Source organism: Aptenodytes patagonicus, chromosome 14 (assembly GCF_965638725.1).
Source record: "Aptenodytes patagonicus chromosome 14, bAptPat1.pri.cur, whole genome shotgun sequence".
NCBI lineage: Eukaryota > Metazoa > Chordata > Aves > Sphenisciformes > Spheniscidae > Aptenodytes > Aptenodytes patagonicus.
The window spans coordinates 14,702,782-14,726,796 of NC_134962.1; the positions used below are offsets into that span (position 1 = coordinate 14,702,782).

At 44.5% G+C, this 24,015-nt stretch overlaps 1 protein-coding gene across 5 annotated transcripts in view; it reads right to left on the reverse strand.

The window, feature by feature from the left end:
- PTPRT (protein tyrosine phosphatase receptor type T) overlaps positions 1 to 19,225 on the reverse strand; it is a 475,551-nt gene extending 456,326 nt beyond the window's left edge. For all 5 annotated transcript variants that reach the window (XM_076352439.1, XM_076352436.1, XM_076352438.1 and 2 more), the window contains exon 1: positions 19,054 to 19,225. In XM_076352439.1, coding sequence (XP_076208554.1) covers positions 19,054 to 19,123 — 70 coding nt within the window. In that variant the 5' untranslated portion in view covers positions 19,124 to 19,225. The remainder of the gene's footprint in view (positions 1 to 19,053) is intronic.
- Between the last annotated feature and the right edge of the window lie 4,790 nt (positions 19,226 to 24,015).

Sequence of the window (24,015 nt, forward strand, 5' to 3'; positions counted from 1 at the left end):
AAGTCACCGAGCAAATTTACAGCAGCCCAGGTCCTCCCATGGTTTCTTAGGGATTAAGAAATCCTCACCTTCCTCCAGCTGGTAACAGGTCCTTTAGAGGAAGGCATACAGAGCAGAGTATGGCCTGGGATGCTCTGGTAAAGAGGCACACCACCCCTTTTTTACATCCACTTGCATATCACCTGAGCTCAGCGCAGCCCATTTCTCTCTCACAGCTTTCTTTGTCCACTCCTTCCTCCTCCTGAGCTTCTCAAGTTCCCTTACGCTTCACAACTTGTTCTTCTTTGCTACTGTCCTTCCCTTTTGTCACTCCCAAACAAGCCTAATGGACAATATTACTGGTAGTTCAATGCAAGGATAACATTACACAGGCATTTGTTGGTTTTCTCACATAGAGGGAAACTCACTTGGTCAATGACCCAAACTGAAGACAGTTCGCTCCATCCACGAGTCAAATTCGAAGTGCTGCAGCTATGTTAACAGACTGCTGAGCTCAGCATTTTGCAACACAGCCGGTTCCCTTCGTGCTCAAGGCCATACCAAGCAGCCTGCCCAGCCACCTTACAGTCAGCTCGAAGTACAAGCAGGCTCCGTTGTGCAAGTCTGCAAAAGGTCAGTGCTATAAAAGCAAACAAAGTTTAACGCAGGAGGTCCGCTATCCACACCTACAGCCCTGTATTAATAGGTCACCCACTCCCCAAGACAGGCGTGATGGGCCATAAGGAAGGAACAAGACGTGTAACGCATTTATAGATCCTTTTGCTAGCCAGGATCACATCTTATACTAACACAGGGGATTTGTTCCCTTCTCTGCCTAGATTGGTATGAAGTCCCCAGGGTTGAGGCTAATGATGTGGAGTTCTCCAGTTTTGAGTAGAAGATGGGACATTATGACTGGGGAACATCCATCACCTGAGCAGTCTCATATCTTTTAAAGACGCTACCGAGGCCAGCTCTGGTCTGGCGGTGGCTGTTACCTTGTGAGCACTCAGATACTAACCAAAGCCCCTCTACAGCCAGAAAGGAGCCTGTACAGCCTTAGCAATCAGCTGATCCAGACAAGAATAATCTTAAACCAGGAGTTCATCCGGACTCAGGGGAGAAGAGTCTATTGATCTCGTGTTACGTGTACAAGTCTACATCAATACCTACGCCTTTCCTCGCTGAAGCAGCAGGAGCTTAGAGCAGAGGCCTGGCCTGCCCTGAGGAGCTTTCCCTTACCCTGTTTAAGGCATGCATTTAAAATACTATTAAACGTGTTTCCAAGACTACTTGCAGTGCTTGCAGTTTACAGAGTAGTGCAAGCAGGTAGTCAGAGTCATATTTTGCAAATCATTAAATTTAATAAGATTGGTCCGAGCAGGCAAAGCAGCAGTACTATCAATCCTGTAACAGGAACGAGAAGTACCAATGGAGCCATGCATGAACGTACAAGAGTGAACAACCATAGGCCAGATTAAGCTGAGATGGATTTGGGCAGACAGCCCGCATCCACAATATAGAGCAGGAATCTACTTCCACAGAGAGTTTTCTCTAGTGGAGTTTAAACCCATCAATGAAAAAGCCCTCCCCTTTTTCCTACAAAGACTGCTATGCTATTTTAAGATGTGAACAAATGCAAGAATAAGTTTAAAAATACAGTGCTGGCAGAAAGAGGATTTTGGAGGTATCAAATACGCAACACTACACTTTGTAGCACCACTCCCAATAAAAGGGTTTAGTGAGTAAGTTAAACCACAAACAGCCTCAACTCATTAAACATACCATAAGAGAGAATAAATTGACTTTGTTTTTCCAATTTACAGAATTCAAACATATGCTAAGTTTAGTTCTGCGAAGCCAAGCCAGCTGGACAGCAGGGATAACTCCAGACTTTAAGGAGGTCCAAGTACTAGAAGCCTTTTCAGGTCTCCAAAAGAGCCAAATAAATTGTTCAAGAGGTCTTAAAAAAAGTCTCAGCTTCTAGCAGAAAACATTCTAGATAAGTCAGTATTTCACCAACAAATCTCTCTCCCCTCTTGTATATTGTCTCAAAAAAGAATTAGTATGTTTTCCCTTAAATGAAAACGTAACAGCTACTGACACACTGATTATTACCTTTCTGTACCTATTGGACAGCACTGAGACAGTAAATCAGGATAAGCCAACATAATATACCAATTTATTCAGCAAAGCCAAGTATTTGATGGAGCACACACTGAAATTTAATCAAACAAGAACCACCTGGGAAACCCTGCCCTATGTATCAGCTATGTCCAAATAAAATCCTAAAACATATATATATATGCGTGTGTAAAAACACACAGACAGACAAAATGTGTAAATCCGAACAGGTATTGCATTAGGGTTGCACTGATCTGTGCAGAGAGAGTTAAAACATGCATCTGCATGCACAGACACAAGTATCACAAGACAGACAGGGATGTACTGGTGCAAATCCAGCAAAGGGCCATGAAGATGATTAAGGGATTGGAGCACCCGACACACAAGGAGAGGCTGGGAAAGCTGGGATGGCTCAGCCTCGGGAAGGCTTATGGGGATCTTATCAGGGTCTCTAAATACCTGATGGGAAGGAGTAAAGAAGATTGAGCCAGACTCCTCTCAGTGGCATCCAGTGAAAGGACAGGAGGCAAAGGGCATGAATTGAAATACAAGAAATTCCATTTAAACATGAAAATGAAAGCTTTTGTACTGTGAAGGTAGTCAAACACTGGAACAAGTTGCCCAGAGAGGCTGTGGGTCTCCATCCTTCGATATATTCAAAACCCACCTGGACTCAAGCCCGGAGCAACCTGCTGGAGGTGGTGATCCTGCGTTGAGCAGGGGGTTGGACTAGACCATCTCTAGAGGTCCTGTCTCACCTCAACTGTTCTGCGATTCAACTCCAATATCAATGCCATTAATGTAACACTTGCATAGCTCTCTACGTATACTTGAGCAACTACAGATCAAGAAGGTGGAAAGTACCATTTTAGGCCATTTTAAACTGGAGGCATCTTCACTGTTCACATAAAACACACACGATAAAGATAAGAGGAGCTACTTCTTGCTGATTTGGAGGGAGGGAGGGTTGGGGAAAGAGGTTTAGAAGTCAGATTAAATGCTTTGTTTACTCAGGAGGAAAAAAGCAACAGCATAGCTGAAGAGCATTGTGCTTCACCACTTACAAGCTTGTCATTGTATGACAAAAATCAGAAAGAATGACCTGGGTCCATTATAAGCATCCCCAATGCCCAAAAGAAATGCATTAAACATTTTCTCTACTACAACATAGACATAAATCAGTCACAAATGAAAAAGATGGTCTCACCTCAAAATCAATTCTTAACAACCTCTCAAATGAAAAAACAAGTCTCCTTCACTTCCCAGCATTTGTATATTTACTATCATACCGTCTTTCTTAAAAAGAATACTCGTCAACCATGTGAAAATCAATGTCTGCCCTGCCTCGATGCATCCATCACCTGCCACAGAGCACCCTCCAAAAAGGCAATTTCCAGAATCCACTTATGATGGAGACATCCCCAGGCATCTACCTTGCAAAAGCAACGTGACTGTGCTCCTCTGCTCATTCAGGCTCTAGTCCGATATGCAAGGCTCCCCAAGGCTGTTTATAAGACAAGTCTGACTAGCTGCAAGGAGAAAGGGAGCATGGGCATACACATGGGCATGCCCTTGTGTCAGGGACTCACTTTGCCCGAGGAAGTACAAAAGTCACTCTGGGGGAGCGAGACATCTACATCCTCCAGTAAACCTCTTAAATTTCTTTTGTTAAAAAGGCTGCACACAGTCCCTAACCCAAAGGAGCTCCCCAAAGATAATTACAACCGCCTTCTCCCAACAACCCCAAGTTAAACCATTATTTATCTTGCCTATCTTGTACACAGGGCTCTACAATGAAACAATGAAAGCAGAGTTTCATTTCTAACCCAGACCTCTACGCTTTGGCTACAAAAGGCAACGAGGGCAGGAGAGTTTAAGGTACAAAACTGCCCCACTCGTGTCTGGAAGACACAAGCCTCATTATACGAGTTCTGACAGATGTTTTGGGGGAGTTTTTTGTTTTCCTTTTTTTTTTTTTTTTTTTTTTTTTTACCCCAGACAGTGGTGGGACCACCAGTTCTCATTTCAACTGGTTAGTAGAGGACTGGTATCTCTTCCTACAAGGAAGAATGGCGCACCACTTAGTGTTCATAAGAAACTTTTGGAAGGTAAAAAAAAAAAATAAGTAGCTCTACTGATTTCATTCAATGCACGTTCATGGATGACAGTCAATATCTGATCAAATCTTCTAGAGAAGGTATCATTTGACAATATTGGGAGTGAGGGGAGCCAGCCTGAAAACACACTGCACTCGTATTGCCTTTCATCAGATCTCGAAGTATTTCACAAGTGCTAATTAAGCTTCCCCGGACTCCTGTGAGATAGAAAAGAAACATATATGCTGTTTACAATAGACTTAATTGAGCCATGGAAAAATTAACTTGCCCAGGGTTATAAAACAAGATGGGGACAGAGCTTGGAACAGAAGACCTGAGCCTCCAAATCCCAAATCCCTGATCCAAACATTAGAAAATACTCATCTACTCCCTGCCTGAGTGTCTCACAATGCAGAAATTCCTGTGAGTATAAAAAGGTATTATGAAGGGAGCATGCTTCTCACACAATTTGCATGATTTCAGTACAACATTCAATAGGCTGCTTTGTCATCAAGGAAAGCTAAAGTTAGCTAAAAAGGGCTAGGTTTCATTTTTCACCTCTGAGATTACAAAGTGCAAGCACGGCGAGTCAGAGCCCTTCGATTCTCCTGGAGAACCAGGAGCAGAGAGAGCGCAGAGGGCTGCAATACACTTACTTCTAAAAGATTAATTAACAGTGAAGTATCATAAAGGACTGGGGGAGGGGAAGACCTTGATTCACGTGCATCTTAGAATACATTTTCTTTAAATCGTTTCCCGTGTGTAATTATACATATATTACAGATAATGTTCTTGTACTCGATTCGCCTTGCTATAAAATGGCAATGTAAACATTTTCCTCCTCCTTAAAACCTTTGGAATCAAAGTTATTATCTGAAGAGAGGTATCCTCGGGAATGGTATTCAATACAACAAACAATTCTTCATCTGTATTTACTTTCTTTTTAAAACATTAAAGCGGAAGGAAGGGAGCAGAAAGAGTCAAGGTCAAGTCCTACATAAATAGCAGCTTGAATATGTGATTCCCGCTCCCATTACCTTGTACTATTTCATTACTCTGTCATCCTATGGACATGTACTATCAATAAAGTGCAGTTTAAGTTTCCAGGCTTCTGTTTTGTCCTAAGTTCCCATAAAAGAAAAATTGTAAGTGCCATCTATTTCTGAACAATTAAGTCACCATTCTGACACAGATATCCTGAAAAATGACAGCCTTTCCTTCCTGCGTGAATTAGACGCCAGTGGAAACTAAATCCATGGCAGCAAAAAGCAAATTTATTAATCCCACCATGCTTCTCTCAGTCTTCTGGTGACCTGTCACAATCTTCTTCCACAACATCAAGATCCTTGGTGTGCATTCTCAGCAGACGATGCTTTAACACACAGCACAGCTGGCAGGCCTGGGACGACCTCATGGCTGGTTAGGACGAGCTTAAGTACCAGCCTCGAGAAAACAAAACCCATCAGCTGATGGCAGCCCAATGACACCAGAAGATCCCCTTCAGTCAGGGCTTCCCTCCCTGTACCAACAGCATGGCATAAAGCCACCACAGTGCTGTGTTCCATCTATCAAACACGTATGACGTTTAACTTTTAAGACAGGAGACTAAGAAAAATCCTCTTAGAAAAAGCTCTGCTAAAACATTATTAATCACCAAATTTTTCTTACCAGAGAGTTGTTGCAGTGAAGAGGAGAATTTAAAGAGGATTCCTAAATAAATCCATTCACCTTTACAGCCTCAGAACAGGAACTGATCTGCATATTTATTAGGCATATGTTGCGAGCACACAGACACACACACACACCCCTACTGTTGTGCCACAATAAATTCCTAGAACATCACTTAAGAACACTGATGGGCATTACAGGAAACACACTGGACACAGGAGGAATGAATGGCAACTGTATATGGCTTGCAAAAGGGAAGAGCGGAGTAAGGAAAATGAATTGGAAGCCTGACGGTATAAAGAAAGAGGAGAAACTTTTGAAGAAACTCATCATTTGTTCTCTTTAACACTGCAATAATGTAAATACTGAGAACAGTAACAAAAAGAATAGAGTTGAAGTTAATTTTCAGAAGACATGAATTCCCTCAAGTTGACTGATAAATAACACAGTCTATTTTCTCGCCTCCTTTTTTCTTTAATGGGATTCAAATAATCAATTATTTAATTGCAACAGCACTGGTTTCCCCACCCAGCTTTCTACAATTTCAGTTAAAGTGACCAAAGCACAGGATGACCTTCATTGTATACACGATGCTGATTTTGATTCAAACAAGGAGTATAAAATGAGCGCACCACAAAGCACCATGGAGTAAACACATTTATAACAAATAATCACAAAACCTCAAATCCCAATTCATTACAGACCAACTGTCTGCTTGCAGGTCAAGTCTAAGCCACAATACGATTCCTCGCAACCCTCCACGATCACCCTACAGAGGAGTTGTTTGCACAGCTCACTCTGCCCAAGTATCCAAACTTTTACTCATACGCCTGCTTTACCAATTCTGGGGTGATATTGTACAAAAGAAGAGGAGGCAGGGTATTGCACAGTTATGCAGACCAGCTCATGATTACAAAGCAGCAGACAAAAGCCCCCCCCAGTACACTCAAGCCCCCAAATTACTGTCCAGCTCTTGCTGGTGATGAGCTTCCCTATCTCAAAAGGAGATTTTAAAAAAAGGCAATATTGTTAATGACAATAAAAATCAAAAGCTTTCTGAAGGCTATTAATTGCTCTAGCAGTCCACAAAACCCTGTATCAATCCTCTTGTGGGTTTAACTTTTAAAAAAAAAATTACCTGATCACATACTCTTTTCTGCCACGGGACCTTTTCTTGTTCTATGCAAAAGATGGAAGGTACTCACTAAATGAGCAGCTATTCAATATTTTGTTTTATTCTTAGTTAACTCCGTGGCCCCATACATTATTTACTGCACGCTATGCAAACTGATCTCTACAGAGAGGATTATTAATTTCCTCTCAGATTTCCCTACAGCTATAGAATTTCTGTTCCTTCACCGACATTCAGATGCACTCACCACCCCACCTCACAGCACTGGGTTCAACCCTCCCCATTTTAGGGACTCAAAGAGAGGTTAAGGGAAGATACCCGTGTTAAGTCCATGTGCCCCATTTGAAGCACCCAGGGGTTTTCAGGGTCCTCAGGAATCTGTATCGATCCCACACATCGGAAACACAGCGGCACTGATTTCAGCTGCAGCCATGACTTCTAAAGCCCTTTGGGATGTTACATCCAGGGCCTCAACTCAGGGCCCACCGGGGTAACAGCTAGTGCTCACCTGCCAAATCTTGGCTTGAACAACTTACTTGGCATCATTCGGGAACTTTGATGCAGAAATAAGACATCACATGCTTAACACTCCTCCTCTCTCCGAGGTGTACGTTATCCACTTTTTTAGCACCTACAAATCATACATGGCACTTGTAGTTGGGTTTTTTTGTTTGTTGGTTGGTTTTTTAAATACTGCACTCCTTATTTGCCCCCAGGTTAGATCAAGTCTGAACACAGATTTGGGGAGGGGAGTGGGAGGAATCTGGAGGGGGGCATGATGCAGTCATGCAGTCTTGAATTCACCATAATGCTGCTGCTATTTAATAGATATGCAACAGATATTTAATCAGATGAATTAAAAACAGTGGAGAAGCATTAGTATGTGTTAACATCACTTACACTTATTATATGCTAAATACAGCATCCTCTTTTTTTCTCACTATACCTCCTCCTCTTTTCCCTCTTCAACAGCATTACAAGAAAGTTAGAAATTTAGAGGAAAAAAGCAGCCTGCAGTGTATTATTCAAATTTGTTTTCTCATAGAGTGCAGTACTTTTTTTTCCTCTACAGAAGATAGTCAATTATTTTGTCCTGTCTAAATTAAAATGACTCAGGCAACAGACTTTCCACCATTTCCTTTGGGATACAATTCCACAACCTCATGGATCTGCAATAAGATTTTCCTAATGCTCAAAGTAAATTATTCTCTTGTTTTAATCTCATTCTATTACTCTTGGTGCACATTAAATAATTCTCCCTTCTTCCCCTTCCTTTCCCCTGAGGTGCTCTCCCTTTCACGGCTCCATTCTCAGTTACAGGTCCAGAAGCTAAATGTACTTAGATACTGTAAATTTTTGCTCAAAAGTGGAGAAACCGCTGTCACTTGTAGGTACTCAATACTTTCATTTGTCACTCTCAGGAATAAGATGATGTTCAGGGTTGAGGGGAATATTCCAGACAGAAAAAAAAATCCCAAACATACACTTTTTTTAAACTACATACACAGCAGGTGGCATAGTCTGCCTTTAGTGTACTTGCTCCTTTTCAAATTCATACTCAGTTGCATGCAAATATGCTGTCAATTGTCAGTTCTCTCAAAATCTCAGCATTAAATCACTCCCAGATTTCTCTTATCCACTCAAAATAACTGTATACATTTACTCTGGATCTGTATTGCACTACTTCCCAAGACTGGGGCTAAATTTCTGCCTATGATTCTTAACTCTGACATTGTTTCTCCACTTTGCGGTTCTTTCAAGTTTACTTTCGCTAAGAAAAACTTACAAAGGAACTACTTCTAAGTTTCTCCTGAACTTTATGGTAATTATATCTGAAGTCCGATCCTGCTGAGTAATCTTTCTGCCATCCCCTATACTATGAAGAAGCACGTTATGGGTAAATTGTTATATACTGTATAATCCAAACACTCATTCTCTACTCTCTTAGAAATTTTGAGATGAATTACACTTGGCAAGCAGGATACACTCCAAACTTGTATCATGTATTGATAATGCTTCTGTTGCTTCCTAAATGCTCCAGGTCCCAAACACCTGCAAGTCACCCTGAAGTCAGTAACCACTGGGAATATGCTAAGTGACACAAAGAAACGTAGTACTCCTTTCAAAGAAACTCTTTTTCTCATTTATTTAGCATTCTGTTAGCAACAGAAGCTCATCAGCACAGAGCTTTTGGGGAGGGTGAGGGGGAAATAACACTTTTCTGCTTTCTTGCCATGAGAACTCTTCACATCAACACGGGCATAGGAACCACTGGAAGGAAGAGAAAGCCTCTTAAAGAAAAAAGAAACCAAACTACAAAAAAACCAGGGGAGTGATTTAATATAGACAACTGCTGAGTGACCTTCAACCACCACCAAGACTTTGTTCCAAAACATTACTTCTCAGCCGCTTTGAGAAATAATTTTGTATTATTGCTGGAAAAGCAAAGTGCAAGAGTAAAACAGACACCCAGTGCAGCTATACTCAGTATGCTGATTCTTTACACTGAACATGCACAGAAATGTAAACAAGCACATTATAGAACATAAAAAAAAAACCACCAAAACAAACTTTGGCACGTGGAAAAGCTTTATTATAAAAGATGCAAAGTTGAGAGTTTACTTTAAGAGGGATATTTTTGCTTGGTAGGTTCATTTAAGGACAATTAATTATACTTTCTTATTTTTGCAGGCTCTGGCCTTGGCAGTCTCCAGGGTTATCCCTGTGCCAACAGAGACAGCGTGTTTGTTTATTTCCAAGCTTTCCGCTTCTCTGATTATTGCCACCACGTGCTGATATCTGTTAGTACATACACCATCTCCCATTTTTTTAATCATAAAAATATATTTACTGTTTGTCTAGGAGACCCTATTGCTAACAAAAATAATTTATTCAGGAAGCTGGAGCAGTGTTTTGGCCACTGTTTTCATAGTGGAAATCCCTCTTAAAAGTACATGCAAGACTCCCTACAAGATTCATTGAAACCTATTCTTTTGTGCTAGATTCTATAAAATTTTTTCCGATTCATGCTGGAATGTTTGAATCTCAAGAACTGCAGGGGAACTGCTCGTTTTAGAATAGCTGTTTTCTTAAAAATCGATTTTGAGAGATCACATTTGTGGAAACTTTTCAACTGGTCCTGGATTTAATGAAACCTTCTGCCCGCCCCCCCCGAAATTAAATAGCAGGTCCAGTTCAACTGGGCAGCATCCAAACAGTCGGCAGCATCCCCAACAATAACTATCTGCATGTGTTGGTACACAGGAGTACCATGAAATAACTGGCAAGCAGACCAGCCATCGCTGCCTCTTTACCCGCCTTTCGCAGGCAGGACACAAGCGGAGCGCTGCGGGGTGCCTCCGAGAGATCCATTTGCCCTACAGGCAATGAGTCATTTCTGGCAACAAACAGCCAGACCACAGGAGCACGGAGAGCTGGAAGCCACCAATCTGAAAGTCAAATTTATCAGAAGGTTACGTCCTCTTTAGTCAGAGCCAATAACGCAAGAACAAGGTCTGCCTCAAACCAACATTGAACTTCAAAAAAAACCCCAAACTTTTAAAGGGAAGGAGCGAAGATGAGCAATTAGCTTTAGCTTGCTGATGGACATAATGACTTCTGGACATTTAATTTTGTTTGGCTGCTGCGCAAAACTGTGCATCACACCTGGGCCGCCTGGCACAGGCTCTGAACCGAGCCCCGCGATGCACTAAGGTACCCGGGCATAGCTGCTATCCCGATAAGCTACTCCGGTACAGACAGGGATGGATAGCAGTGCATTTCAGAGGGCAAATAGATCAAAGTCTCTTCCTTTTGCATGCTTATTCTTTTTCATTTTACTGAAATAGACAGCATGCAACTCTAGCGTGAACACAGAAACAGACCTCTGAAATATCAGCTGAGCTAGAGTAACAACAGGGAAAACTGCTTCTGTCGTGTTTTAGGCTCTTAAAGTATTAGTGACTGGCAAACTTAACATATAAATCTCATACGCTTTTCTAAGCAAACCTAGAATGGGTTACTAGTCAATTCAAAACATTCATATCAATTTGATTTGTGAAGACATATGCTCAACCAGTTTGAGAAAACATTACGGTAAAATTGAGGACGGACAATGAAAACCAGGCACAGCAGCTCATGTTTCAGCCTAAGGACCAAAATTTGCAGCAAGGAGCTATCTAGCAATAACTTTGGCTGACAGTTAACTTACGGGAAGGGAGACAACAGAGATGATGGCAGCGACAGCCATCCTCCCAGTCTGCGAGCACCGGGAGCAGCAGCCAATTCCTGAGCTTTCTTTCATGTCTGCTTCCTCACTGTTTCTACCCTGTCAGGCTCCTCTTACCTTTCATATTTCTTTTCATACTTGCTCCCTTCCTCTTCCTACTGCTATAATCTCATCATACTCGCCTTCCCATCGCCTTCTCCATAACTAACCCCCCACCCAAACACGCCAGCGTCTCATCAGCTGCCACCCTCCCTGCTTGGCTGCGACACCGCTCCCGTTTCTTCTGTTGTTTCTCTCTTGTACAACTGCAAGATGAAAACATTCTTCAGGGTACAAAAATGAGTCATTTGTGCCTCTGAAGCGTTTAACACAGTTGGTTCTTCAGATGTTTCAAAGTTACTATACAATAAAGCAATCACATTAGGTTTAATAAACAGTAAAGAGGAAAAAAGAGACTTTCCATTAAAGATGCTCACTAGGAGAGATGACTTGATACCGTTACAAACTGACAATTGCTTATCAAGTCCAGAATGAGAAAGAAGGTAACAAGCTCTTCTGCTCAGCCAGCTTACAAACACACCCAAGCTAAAGGCTAGAGAAAGCAGGTCCCCCTGCTAGAACAGAAATGCAGGTACATATACACCTCTTGCAAACAGGTGGACTTACATGGGAAACACTAGAAATAGCTGGTGAATGTTTATATATTGGTGCTTTTCAGTTCTTAGGAACAAAGAACAGAGTAGTAAAAATTCTTGACACCAATCCAGCGCAGTCAAGTGTAGAGTTATATATACACAGCCTCTTGGCTTACGTTTTTTTGATGGGTTGGTTTTTTTTTTTTAGATGTACCTTTCAGCCACAGACCTCTGAAAAAAATAGCAAACCGCAAAATATTTACCTGAGAAACAACTGATTGTGGTGGAAATACATTACATTACACTTCACAGTTTCATCAACAACTGTTTCTATTAAAGCACTGAATTCACACCTAGAAATGCAGAATAAGATTTGGGCTGCCAGCACATAAATGGGTGCGCACTGACAGAAAATCCCTATTCTGGAGAAATGAACCATCAAGCGCAGCAGCCTCCCATCTTGCTGAGAGAAGTGCTCTTCTGCTTATCCAGCAAATACTGCTGCAGTTACATAAGTGTATTTCTAAAGGAAGAAAGACCTGTCTATAGCAGTCAAATTACTTTAATTCCCTTCTTCCTCCCCCACTTCATCTTCGCACCCTTCTTCTCCTAGGTGGTCACAACCACACACGCTTTCTGCCAAGCAACGCTTTTACCAATCTTCATTATCTTCTTAGATAAACAAAACCACGTGGCACTGATACCATTCTCAACTCCATGCTTTTTCATTAAAAAAAAAAAGAACCTGAAAGCCCACAGCACGCAATTGCTCTATTTGCCTATTTAGGTCTTTTTTTTCTATTTGCAAAGCTTCTCCCTCCATTATCGAGGAGCTGACCTTTAAGTCAATACTAAGGGAATGAAGATTCACACGCACGCAGATTAAGGTCATTCCAGTAACAGTGACAAATTCAGCAGTACTGCAGTCAAAAGCAAGACATTTCAAGAACATCATCCCCAGTAGAGTGCGAAGGCCTACTTCTGCTCAAGCAACGATATTTTCTTCAGAGAAGGATTCATCCCCAACAGAAAAACGGATGAACCCTGGATTAAGTTGTAATATTTTTGACACTGTTGTTCCTTACAACATTGCAGAGGACAAGTAGTGAAACAGCCCTCCTTTGCTCAATGTACAGCTGAATTAGCAGCCAAGAGCTGCTTCCCCGTCATTTAACATAGTCACTACCCTGGGAATGAAGCTGAGATTATGACAAGGACGTACGTGAAAAAAGCGTGGTAAAACTGTTTTCTCTTATGTCGGATCTCAAGACACTTCAGCTAACGAAACATAAGATATAGGATACTTTGGGCATTTCCAGTACAAAGGAAACGGCATAGCTGAATTAGAGGTTGCGTAACCGTAGGTTGCCCAGGCTGCGGCACCGATCTGTGCCCACACAACATCATCAGCTGTCAAACCCCATCAGCCTTTCTGAGAGATGAACTCAAAACTGTCAAGGAACAAGAGCCAGGTCCCATCCCCAAAATTCACAAGCAGCTCAATCATTCTTTAACTACACGAGCTGCACCGCTTCAAACCGCAGCAGAATTCACCAAGTCAGCTTGGAATTCCCAAGCCCGCAGTCCCAGAGGGATCTAGCTGGAGAAAAGAAGAAATCAAGCGGCTGGCCTTGGATTGATTTACAAGCACCAGTTAAAAGAAAACAAGAAAGCCAGAGGAGACCAAGCACTAACTAGGTTCGCTCTTCCTGGGGTTTCTTGTCCTATTTACCAGGTCTTGTTCACAGGTGGAGGTGCTTGTGCTCCCCAGAATTACATCATCATTAACTGTGGCACTAAACGACACTTACAGTCTTCTTTCTGCAAAGGTCCTTGGTTTCTTTAACTAACTTATCAGCATTTTCTTCTGGGACGCGCAATGCCCTGCCACCCAGCTTGCAAAGTATCCAACATCGCTGAACCGCAGTATGATAGACAGGATGTATTTATAGGATATTAAAAAAACAAGTGGTTCTGATTAAGTGATGTATAGTCTGATTAAGACATAGTAATCATCTCTTCCACCATGAAGATACATGATCTTTAGAGCTTGCAGTAACAAACACTAGAAGCAATTGCTTGTTACGTAGTTACGAGTGTACAGAAAGACAGGGCCAGGTTGCAAGAAGTCCTTTCTGATGCCATCAACATCACTCGCTTTCTTCGCGTGCCTGCCTGCTTTGGGGTGTGTAGGGTTGCTCTTTTCCTTTGGGTTTGCCTGGAAAGAGCAGGGTGGTGGGAGGCAAGTGGCATTCAAAAGTAAGAGGCAACACAGGGCCAGGAAGGCGATAGGTCAAGAGATAGGTAAGGATTTCCCCCCAAAAGCAAACGTCATCTAAATGAAACAATATCCAAGTAGTGCTAACCAGCACAAACAGGGAGAGCACCATCAGAAGAAAAATTAGGAAACTAGGAAACATGAATAGTACCAGAAAAAAAGGGACTCTTGGCCAAATACACTGGCTTAAGTGAGCCAAGTAATACTGGTCCATGAAACGTTCAGAAATGCCATAGGAGCCAAGCGCACCATATTCTTCTCGAGAATGACAACACAGAGCCGTGAAGTGTCAACCCACGAGCTGCTCTTTGTGGAAGCGGGGCCCTCTGGTACTGAGGCAATGGGAGGCACAGGGGGTTTCTCGCATCGCAGCGGGAATGCGGACTACAACTTGGGTCAGTTTATAACAGCAGGTGACCTCTATATGCTGCTGTTCTTTAAATTCTCTGCAAGGAAAGCCTCGTCTATGAATGTACCTACAAGCATGTTTTAGAAGCTTCATTACATATTTTATCTATGCGTTACGAGACACCGAGGAAACAGACTGAAGCAGTTTCCATAAAAAATTAAGAAATCTCTCTCTAAAGGACATATGCTTTATATAGCAATACACACGCACTCCTGCTGCTCGTCACCCAAACATCATAAGAGTTTTTATGAATGTTAACTAGGCTTCAGTATTTCTATGGCAAAACAGATAAGTTTTATTGCTTTTATTGCTCACATTAGTGAGCAAACCCATATATACCTCGATCAGATTTTGGTAGGTGGATTACAGATGGCACCTGTGGTAGTGGGTTTTTTTTTTTAATTAGGGCCACATTAAGTCAGTCTCAAATTTGCTCATTGCCAAAATATTTAAGCTCCGGTGCTAACGTTGCACACCTCTCCAATTCTACATTCAGCACTTTCCATTCAAGCTAAGAACAATACCTGCCAATACACATTCATTTACCTCATTTATAAAATTACAATGAAAATTACCAGAGGCATAAAACAACTATTACAATAAATAATGAGCTTAAACAAAACCCACATACAGACAGAATCAGAGACCGATCCTTCTATGCAGAATGTTATTCAAAAGAAGGATTGTCAGTGCAATGCTGAAGAGGTCAATTTATTTCCCTTTCTTCTCTCCACTTAACTAGATTTTATATACAAAAGTAATTGTTCCTATAAGAAACAACCCTTGTCCACATATTTTGAGGTTCACAAAGCCTCAGACCTACATCTTTAGCACTATACAGGTTTCCATGGTAACAGATGATGGTGCCTTCTAAAAAACCACTGTAATATTCTACAGTAAGTGTCCCAAATCATTCCCATATTAATGAAAACTAGAGCACGTGGGCCTGCACATAGAGCATAACAGACTAAAAAAAAGTACAATTAAACAAGAGAAGCAGAGCTGAGGGACTTCCAGAAGGGTGGATGGTAAAAAAAGGGTTCTGCATTTGTAAAAGAGAAAGATTATCACTCAGAGATTCACAAATGTCTGTATACGTGCAGTGACCTTTCATTGCCACTGTTGAAATAGGCAGTTTCACAACACCACCTTTTTAATATTAGTTGTTTATGTATTAGAAAACAAATCAAACCAGCCAGGAATGAAAAATAAAGTTGAATTGTAGTGCTAACAGCTCCCCAGAGGGAGTGAAAAGTGATTATTGAGTTAAACGGCTGCATTGTTAACAAACAATTGCCACAGAGTAGCTTGCTCAGAAACATCCATTTTTCATTGCCAATTTACTGACAGCAAAATCTGTGAGTAAATGAACTCCTAGTAAATGAATTAATCTTCCCCTCAAAATTCCTTGCAGTTTGCTCCCTCGCTCCCCTTTCGTCTTCCCTCTTCCCTGGACAAACCATGGGCAATGAACTATCAGGTGCCGTAACTTTATGATGTAGCAGCAGTCTTTGAAAGCAAACAGCTACACGTCCAAACATTCAGGAGCTCTGCCACAGTGAAGCAAGGAGCAGCATAATGACAAAATTAAAACAAACATTGACATCAGAAGAAAAACAAGGGTCAAAGTAATCTGGGGTTCAGGTGAACAGTCCCAATGTAAACCCACTGTCCTACTTTCCCCCCGAATGCTTTTTCACAGCTGCAAGTGACTTTAATCTCTCCATTCTCCGCTCTGTTGTGCTGAAAATGCACACAAAACAGACTGTAGCAAAGTGCACAGCAACTGCAAGAATACTCCACGTATTTGGTGGGAGAAAAACTGCACACGCGCTTTAAGGAAAAAGACTTCCCCATAAGCGAAGTTCCTTAATTTCTGAAATCCTGAAAGAATCAGCAGTTACTAGAATTACCCGGTGTTACTTCTGTCTCTTCTATGGGAAAGTAGAAGAATTAAATTAGTAGCTGATCCTAAAGCTGGGGAGAAGAGTTCTAAATAGAGCAACAGAGAAATTACATAAAGAAATAAGTGTTAAGCAGCTCCCTCAATATGAAACTAGGTATTCCAGGAAGAAACCATCAGCATTCTGCTGTTGCTTTGTAGTATTTCTAATTTTATACGTTGTGGATAATATGAAGAAGCAGCAGCTGTGCAAGTCAGGTGGGAATGGAACACCATTTTGTCTTGACTTGGGGCTTTCCTACTTCTTAGCCCAACTATCATATAAGAAAATAAATCAGAAAAACACAGCCAACTTCTTGCGCAGGGATTTTTCGGGGACGTTTAACAAAAGGCTGCTGAATAAACGCATTAGGCTTTGAAAAATAATTCAATCAGAAAGAGACAGGAGGTATTTGCATCCTAATAGTTATGGAGACAGCACCACCTGATGGAAGCTGCGAAAATGCACCGATGACATTAACGAGTCTCTCCAAACTTCACTGAAATTTCAGAGACAAAGTGCATCTGAAAAGCTTTGGTTTTCACCATAAAAAAATATCAGCTATACGGACAGAGTCCAGACCGCTACACTTCACGCCAGGTATATAGCCTAAGAGGAGAAAACTTTCTTTTAACTTCATTAATAGAAGCAGCTCAGAAAACATTATTTATTAAAATCAGCTCCTCTTATTTTGAACGGTAAGGAGTGCACTGAAATAGGAGGTGGAAGGTGATACTAACGGTTAGGAAGCCTCACGGTTGCTATTCCCCCTGAACTGATGATTGAAATATTTCATGGCTTTCTGAAAATAATGAAAACATCTGGCTAATCCCTGAATTTGGATGTGTTTAGGAATATAATACAAGCTATATGAGCTATTTCCCTCAGTGTTTTCTGCCCCCTTAAAAGTTTGCCATTTTCACAGAAAAGTCTTTTTTTTCTAGGCATCTGGCTAAATGATTCATCAAAAGCCCAGGATCTGATCTCAATTGATACGACAAGTGTCGAGAACACGAAAACACAGTTGGAAGAGAGAGAAAAAGAAAAAAAAAAAAGAGATAGCTCCACATATTGCTTACTCAACGAAGCAGCTCTTCAACTAGGTTAGATTTCCCAGCCTTTCTAATAAATCCACGGATCTGTGCAGCTGCCTAGCAGTGCAAACAAGATACCACCACCACGGTGGTGTCCAGCCGTGCGGGGCCGATTACAGCATTACAGCCGGGGTCTCCTGCGCCTGCCTGGCCCTTCACCCCCCAAACTTTCTTTTGAGCCGCACCGAAGAGATCAGGTAAAGGTATACATAGTGCTCTGCGCGCTCAGCACCTGCTACACCCTGCACTAGTTCTGGTTTAAAGCAGCAAGACAAAGTCATTTAAGCTCTCAGGCTTAACTAAGAGAAATCTTCCACTGTTCGAGATGAACTAAACTTCGGCACGTTAGAGGTAGGAAACCAAGTCTCAAGCACTGAGATTTGTCCCTACCAAGCAATGTTGCAGGGGGAATTTTTACTTAAGTATACAGATAGGGGGAAAAATGATTAAAAAAAAAAAACAACTTAGAAAGCTAGACATGAAGTCAGGAGAAGAAAGTTACAACTGTTTATCTTTTAATATAAAGAAAAACTGCAGTGAGAAAATTAATGGCATATTAAAAGATCCAAGGGAAGAACAAAGCCACATGTATCTTTGCTTTACCTACAAAATAGCACAAGAGGAGAAAACTAGCGCCATAAGCACCTGTCATCTTCAAGTAATTCAAACTATGCCTAAAGGAACTTGGGGGGAATAGCCGGCTACTATTAATGTACACATGCCAGGGAACAAAGTATTCCTTAACATCAGAGTGACAGAGAAAGTGACAACTGGGAAGGAGCCAGTCCGTAGCTGAGCCCCCCCGAGAAAGTCACTTGAGCTGTGAGATGCAAGGGGAGGAAAAACTGCCGCTAAACTTCCCAGAACACCCCCAAAACCCCCTTTGCCTGGCTAGGGGAGAAAGGCAGCGACTCCTCCCGAGCTGCGCGTCCTTCAGAAGCTAACTCCCGCCTTAGACTCGGAAAGGCTGTTTACTGCAAAAAGGACTCGAATGTCGTGAATCCAAGCACAAAAAGGCGATGCGCGTTCCTCTCCCGCCACCCGCAACTTTCCGAGGAGCGAGCCCCCCCGGTCCGAAACGCGGATACCGCCGTTAGCCCTAGCGGGAGCCCCCGCAGAGCCGAGCGCACACGGCAGAACCCTCCACAGCCCGGCGCTGGCACCGAGGCGCTGCCGGGGCTCCGCTCCGCAAACTGACTTTCGGTAGGACCCGCTCCTTCCCCCGCCGGCCAGCCGCCTTCCGAGAGACGCCTCCATCCCTGCCCGCTCCGGCGCCTGCACAGGGAGCTCCCCGCGAGGCCGAGGGGCTGGAGGAAGGGACGAGGCGGAGAGTTCAGGCTGCCGGGGAGAGCTGCCCGCCCCGGGGCTCGCACGCCCCGCGGCGGGGGGATGCCGGGCGAGGGGAGAGCCGCGCCGCGGGGGAGCGGGCGGCCGCGGCGGGGCTGCGGGCGGGCTGGGCGCGCTCACCTGCGAAGACCTGTCCCTCCGCCTTGGGCAAGAGCTGCAGGAGAAAGACGATCGCGGCGACGCCGGTCATCCTTCCCCGGAGTTCACCTGCCCTCCCCGCTGCCGCGGTGCCGCTGCCTCCCTGCGAATATCCCCCGCATTGGCGGCTCGGGCGCGGCGGCGGCCCCGGCAGCCGGAGCCGCGGCGCTGCTCGGAGGAGCCGCCGAAGTGGCGGCGGGAGGCGCGGGCGGGAGGCGGGCGGCAGCCCCCCCCCCCCCCCCCCGAGCCCAGCGCCGGCCGCGCCCGCGCAGAGCCGGCCCCGCTGCCCCGCCGCGGCGAGGGGCAGCAACCCCGGCTCCCCCCTCCCACGGATCGCAAGGCTTCCCCGGCGGTTGGGTTGCGGGTGGCTTTCAGTTTTTCGAAATCCCTGTTCAAGCCCAGCCGCAAACACAAAAAATCTCCTGTCGGTTAGCGGCTGAAGTAGAGCGCCGCGCCAGCGCAGCCAGGCTCCGGCTCCTGCCCTGCTTCCAGCGGGGATGGAGAGCAAGGGCAGGGCCGGAGGGCTGGAATCGCGGCCGGGAGCGGCACGGGGGCGGGAAGGGAAGAAGCGACCCTCTGCTAGAGCCAGGCGTGCGAGGAGCCGCCGGTTTCAGAGGGTCCTTTGTTAGAGCGGCTGTTGCGAACAGCTCACAGACATTTGCAGCTGAAAACAGTAATTTTCGTGATTATTCACTTTACTTTCGAGAGAGTTAACTGCTAAATACCTAATCGCACCGTGTACTGCTGCACTCGTAGGCTTTATACGCAGGCAGAGACACAATCTCGAACAAAATTCTAGAAAATAGCTTTCCACTGGCAACTTCTTTACCAAAAAAGCGTGCCCCTCACACAGGGGGAAAAAGAAAAAAAAGCACCGAGTAGGAGACATATCGGTACCGATCAACCACCCGAGCTCGGCTTTGCACAGGAAAGGGAAGGCGAAGACCACCGGGACAAAGCACCTGTTTAACCACCGACACAGCAGGGGGTTATTTTAGACAGCAGCCCAACTTTCAGGAGGGATTCCAGCGGGGCGCACCCCCCCCGCACGCTTGTACGGGCGGCACGGCCGGTGCGACGGAACGCTCTTCCTCCTTCAACCCAGCGCTGCTCCCCCCCGTCATTTCACCGCCCCCCCGCCCGGCCCCGGCGGGAGGCGCGGCCCCGGGGACGGCCCGCAGGGGGGGGTGTTGCACCGGCGGTGGCGCCCCCGCCCCGCCCCGCTCCCCCCCGCCCCCGGCCGCCGCCGGGGCGGGAGGCGCCGCCGCACGCTGCCTGCGGGAGGGGCTCGGGCTCCGCGCCCGCAGGACGAGCTCGGCCCCTCCCCCCCCCCCCCCGCGCTTTTTTTCTTGTTTCGGTTCGGCCCCGGCCCAAACCGGGAGAGGGGCTGTACCGCGAGGACCAATTCCCATTGAAAACTACCAGTTTGCGTTTCTCACGAAATACCTGAGGGCTCCAGAGACTCAGAATTCACGCACCAAGTATGAAGATGATTTTCTTTTAGGGCTCTGGAAGTCTTCAGGACCCGGCCCGACCCCCCTCTCTCACCTGGGACAGATTCCCGCCTCCGTGAAGGCACCGCGGGCAGAAATGCAGCAGCCCGCTCCTGTGCCGCTGCAAGGGCAGCGCCCGGCCGGGCAGCAGGGCCGTGCCGACCTGAAGGCAGCGGGGAGAGGGCAATCAGCCGGGAGCGGGGGGGGGGGGGTGTTTGCTTGCAAACACAAAGCAGGTGTCTAGCTGCCCCCCAACTGGTTCATGTTCAACGAGTAGGAAAGACCAAAAGAGCTGTGGTGTCGGTCAGGTGAGGAGGCTTGTGGTTTTAGCGCTGAAGGGCCAAGCTTGACATTTTGAAGTTGCCATTGAAGAATTTCACATTGCAACCCCTGTCCAGTGGTCAAGTGAGCGCATTACCCTGCTACCCAAAGTTCACATAATGGAGAAAACATCAGTTTGCTCCCCCCTCAGCATCCCTATCCAGAGCCGAGTTTGAGAGAAGGTCCAAATATCTCACTCACTCAAAGCCACCTCAGTCCAAAAAAGCTCTCCAATCAATGAAGTGTGGCCCTTTCTTCAGGTGTCAGCATCACTTCAAGAATTATGGCATGCCACTATCTTTTGTTGATTAAAAGGACAATCACAAACAAGTATACAATTAGAGCTAAAAGGAAAGCAGAGAACGGAACAGCAAGGAGAAAGGAAATGTCACGAAGTAGTCTGCTAGGTAGTAGAGAGGATCCAGCCAGCGCAGTAGGCATAGTCAGAAACTGCTGAAATAATTCCATATCAATGCAAATTGCTTGGACAATAAGAACAGAGTCTTGAAACACAGAGACAGTGCTGGTAAGAAGCGAAGAAAACAGTAGCAAAGAACAAGCTGTAAAAAAACCAGCCCTAAATCAAGTGTTCACCAGTTGTTTCCATATAAACTAAATAAAAGGGAAGAAACAAAAGCAAGTCTGCAATTCGCGTTCAGAATGACAAAAATTTGATAAACTAAGCAATTTATGGAGGTGCAAGGAGCTTAGGGAGCGGAAAGCAGAGAAGCTTAACACTTCTTCCAAGGAAAGGTGTCAACCTAAGAAAAAAAATCTGCATCGTAAGCAAGGTGAAGAAGGGTAGAAGAGAAGATCCTTACCTCTAACTGCATGAGCAGAAAGAGGTCAGAAATAAACAATCTACAAGAATCTGAAAAAAGGACTGATCAGAAAGAGCAATTGTCTTAGACATCAAATAGTGTAAAGCCAAACTAGGCTGAACTAAACTTGTAAAGGATTGTCTGAACTCAAACACACTTTCTTGTGAGAAAGGAAAACAAAGAATAAGAGAGGGCGCAGGATGACTGCAGTGAGGACAGGATAAACTAAAATTAGGCAGATAATTAACATGAAAAACCCAAACCCTGAGGTGAATATCTCAGTTCGATTTCTGTAAATGACAAGACTGAGCTGCTAATAATCTAACTGGAGAATAACAAGCACTGTATCCATACCGAACAATGGGAAACGCAGTACGATCAACTTGAGCCACTCATCTTCAACCATGTACAAGGCTTTTGGTAGAAAAAAAAATCCAAACAAAACTATGAAGAACTAAAGTAAAGCTAAACAAAAATAATAGGTTGAATACAACATTGATATTCAAATGGAAGTTAGGCAGAGCCAACCTTTAAAAAAAAAAAACACACACACAACAAAAAACCAAACCACCAAGTAATTCTTTATAAATAAGACAAATGTGATCAGGTCACATCTATCAAGGTTTTACCAGAACATCTGATTGAACGCACATAAGAAAATAGGCAATACTACAGAACACCCATGCAGCAAGGAAAGGCCCTAAAAGAGAAAAGACAACAAGATGCAGAGCCACAAGCAGAGATCACAGGGACCCGAGATTAACAGGTTCTTTTAGAGTCTCGTTAAAGTTTAATTTTTACATTAATACCATTGGTTGTCTTCTGATGAAATATTCCAATGACTAAGTCGATAGATATTGGTAACACAAGAGGATTGAAGTAGTCTCCTAGACAAGATCTTTAAGGACTGGATGTATAGTGGTGGGATGAAATCCAACTATAAAAATCAAGAGTCATATCACTGGAGAAGAGCAGTGAGAAAACATGCTGCAGATCAGGAGTGTATCATACCATCAGCATAACTCATTTACAGCCAAGGGAATCCCTGAAATTCAAACAGGGCCACGATAGTGGTTCAGTGATGAACCATCGAGCGAGACAGGGACAAGGTGTGCTCCAGAACTCTGACACTAACCAAGAAGTCACAGAAAAGCATATACAGTCATGTGTTACCTGTGGCCTTTGCAGCTAGCACAAAGAACTAAAACCCCTACAAAACGGACTTGCTAGATCTCTATTTTTCCGGGCTAACGTGTCCTATACAACATTTTATAAAAATGGCAAAGGAAAAGTTCTAAGTCTGATTCCATCCTGATGTACATCATCGTAGCTTATTTTGCTGTTACTGTTTTGGGCTTAGCGACCATGAAATGATAGAATTCTCGCTTCTTGGTGAAGTAAGGAGGGGGGGCAGCAAAACTGCAACCATGGACTTCCGGAGGGCGGACTTTGGCCTGTTCAGGACGCTGGTTGAGAGAGTCCCGTGGGAGACGGTCCTGAAGGGCAAAGGGGTCCAGGAAGGCTGGACGATCTTCAAGAAGGAAGTCTTAAAGGCGCAGGAGCAGGCTGTCCCTGTACGCCGTAAGAAGAATGGGCGGGGAAGACGACCGGTCTGGCTGAACGGGGAGCTCTTGCTGGGACTCAGGAAAAAAAGGAGAGTTTACCGCTTGTGGAAGAAGGGGCAGGCGACTCAAGAAGAGTACAGGGATCTCGTTAGGTCATGCAGAGAGGAAATGAGAAAGGCAAAAGCCCAGCTAGAACGCAATCTGGCCGCTGTCGTTAAAGACAACAAAAAAAGTTTTTACAAATATATTAATGACAAGAAGAGAGCCAAGGAGAATCTCCATCCTTTATTGGATGCAAGGGGGAACATTGTCACTGAGGATGAGGAAAAGGCTGAGGTCCTCAATGCCTTCTTTGCCTCAGTCTTTAACAGGCAGACCAGTTATCCTCAGGGTACTCGGCCCCCCGAGCTGGAAGACAGGGACGACGAGCAGGATGAACCCCCCATAATCCAAGAGGAAGCAGTCAATGACCTGCTACGCCACCTGGACACTCACAAGTCTATGGGGCCGGATGGGATCCACCCGAGAGTGCTGAGGGAGCTGGCGGAGGAGCTCGCCAAGCCGCTCTCCATCATTTATCAGCAGTCCTGGTTAACGGGGGAGGTCCCGGAAGACTGGAGGCTTGCCAATGTGACGCCCATCTACAAGAAGGGCCGGAAGGAGGATCCGGGGAACTACAGGCCTGTCAGCCTGACCTCGGTGCCGGGGAAGATTATGGAGCGGCTCATCTTGAGGGCGCTCACA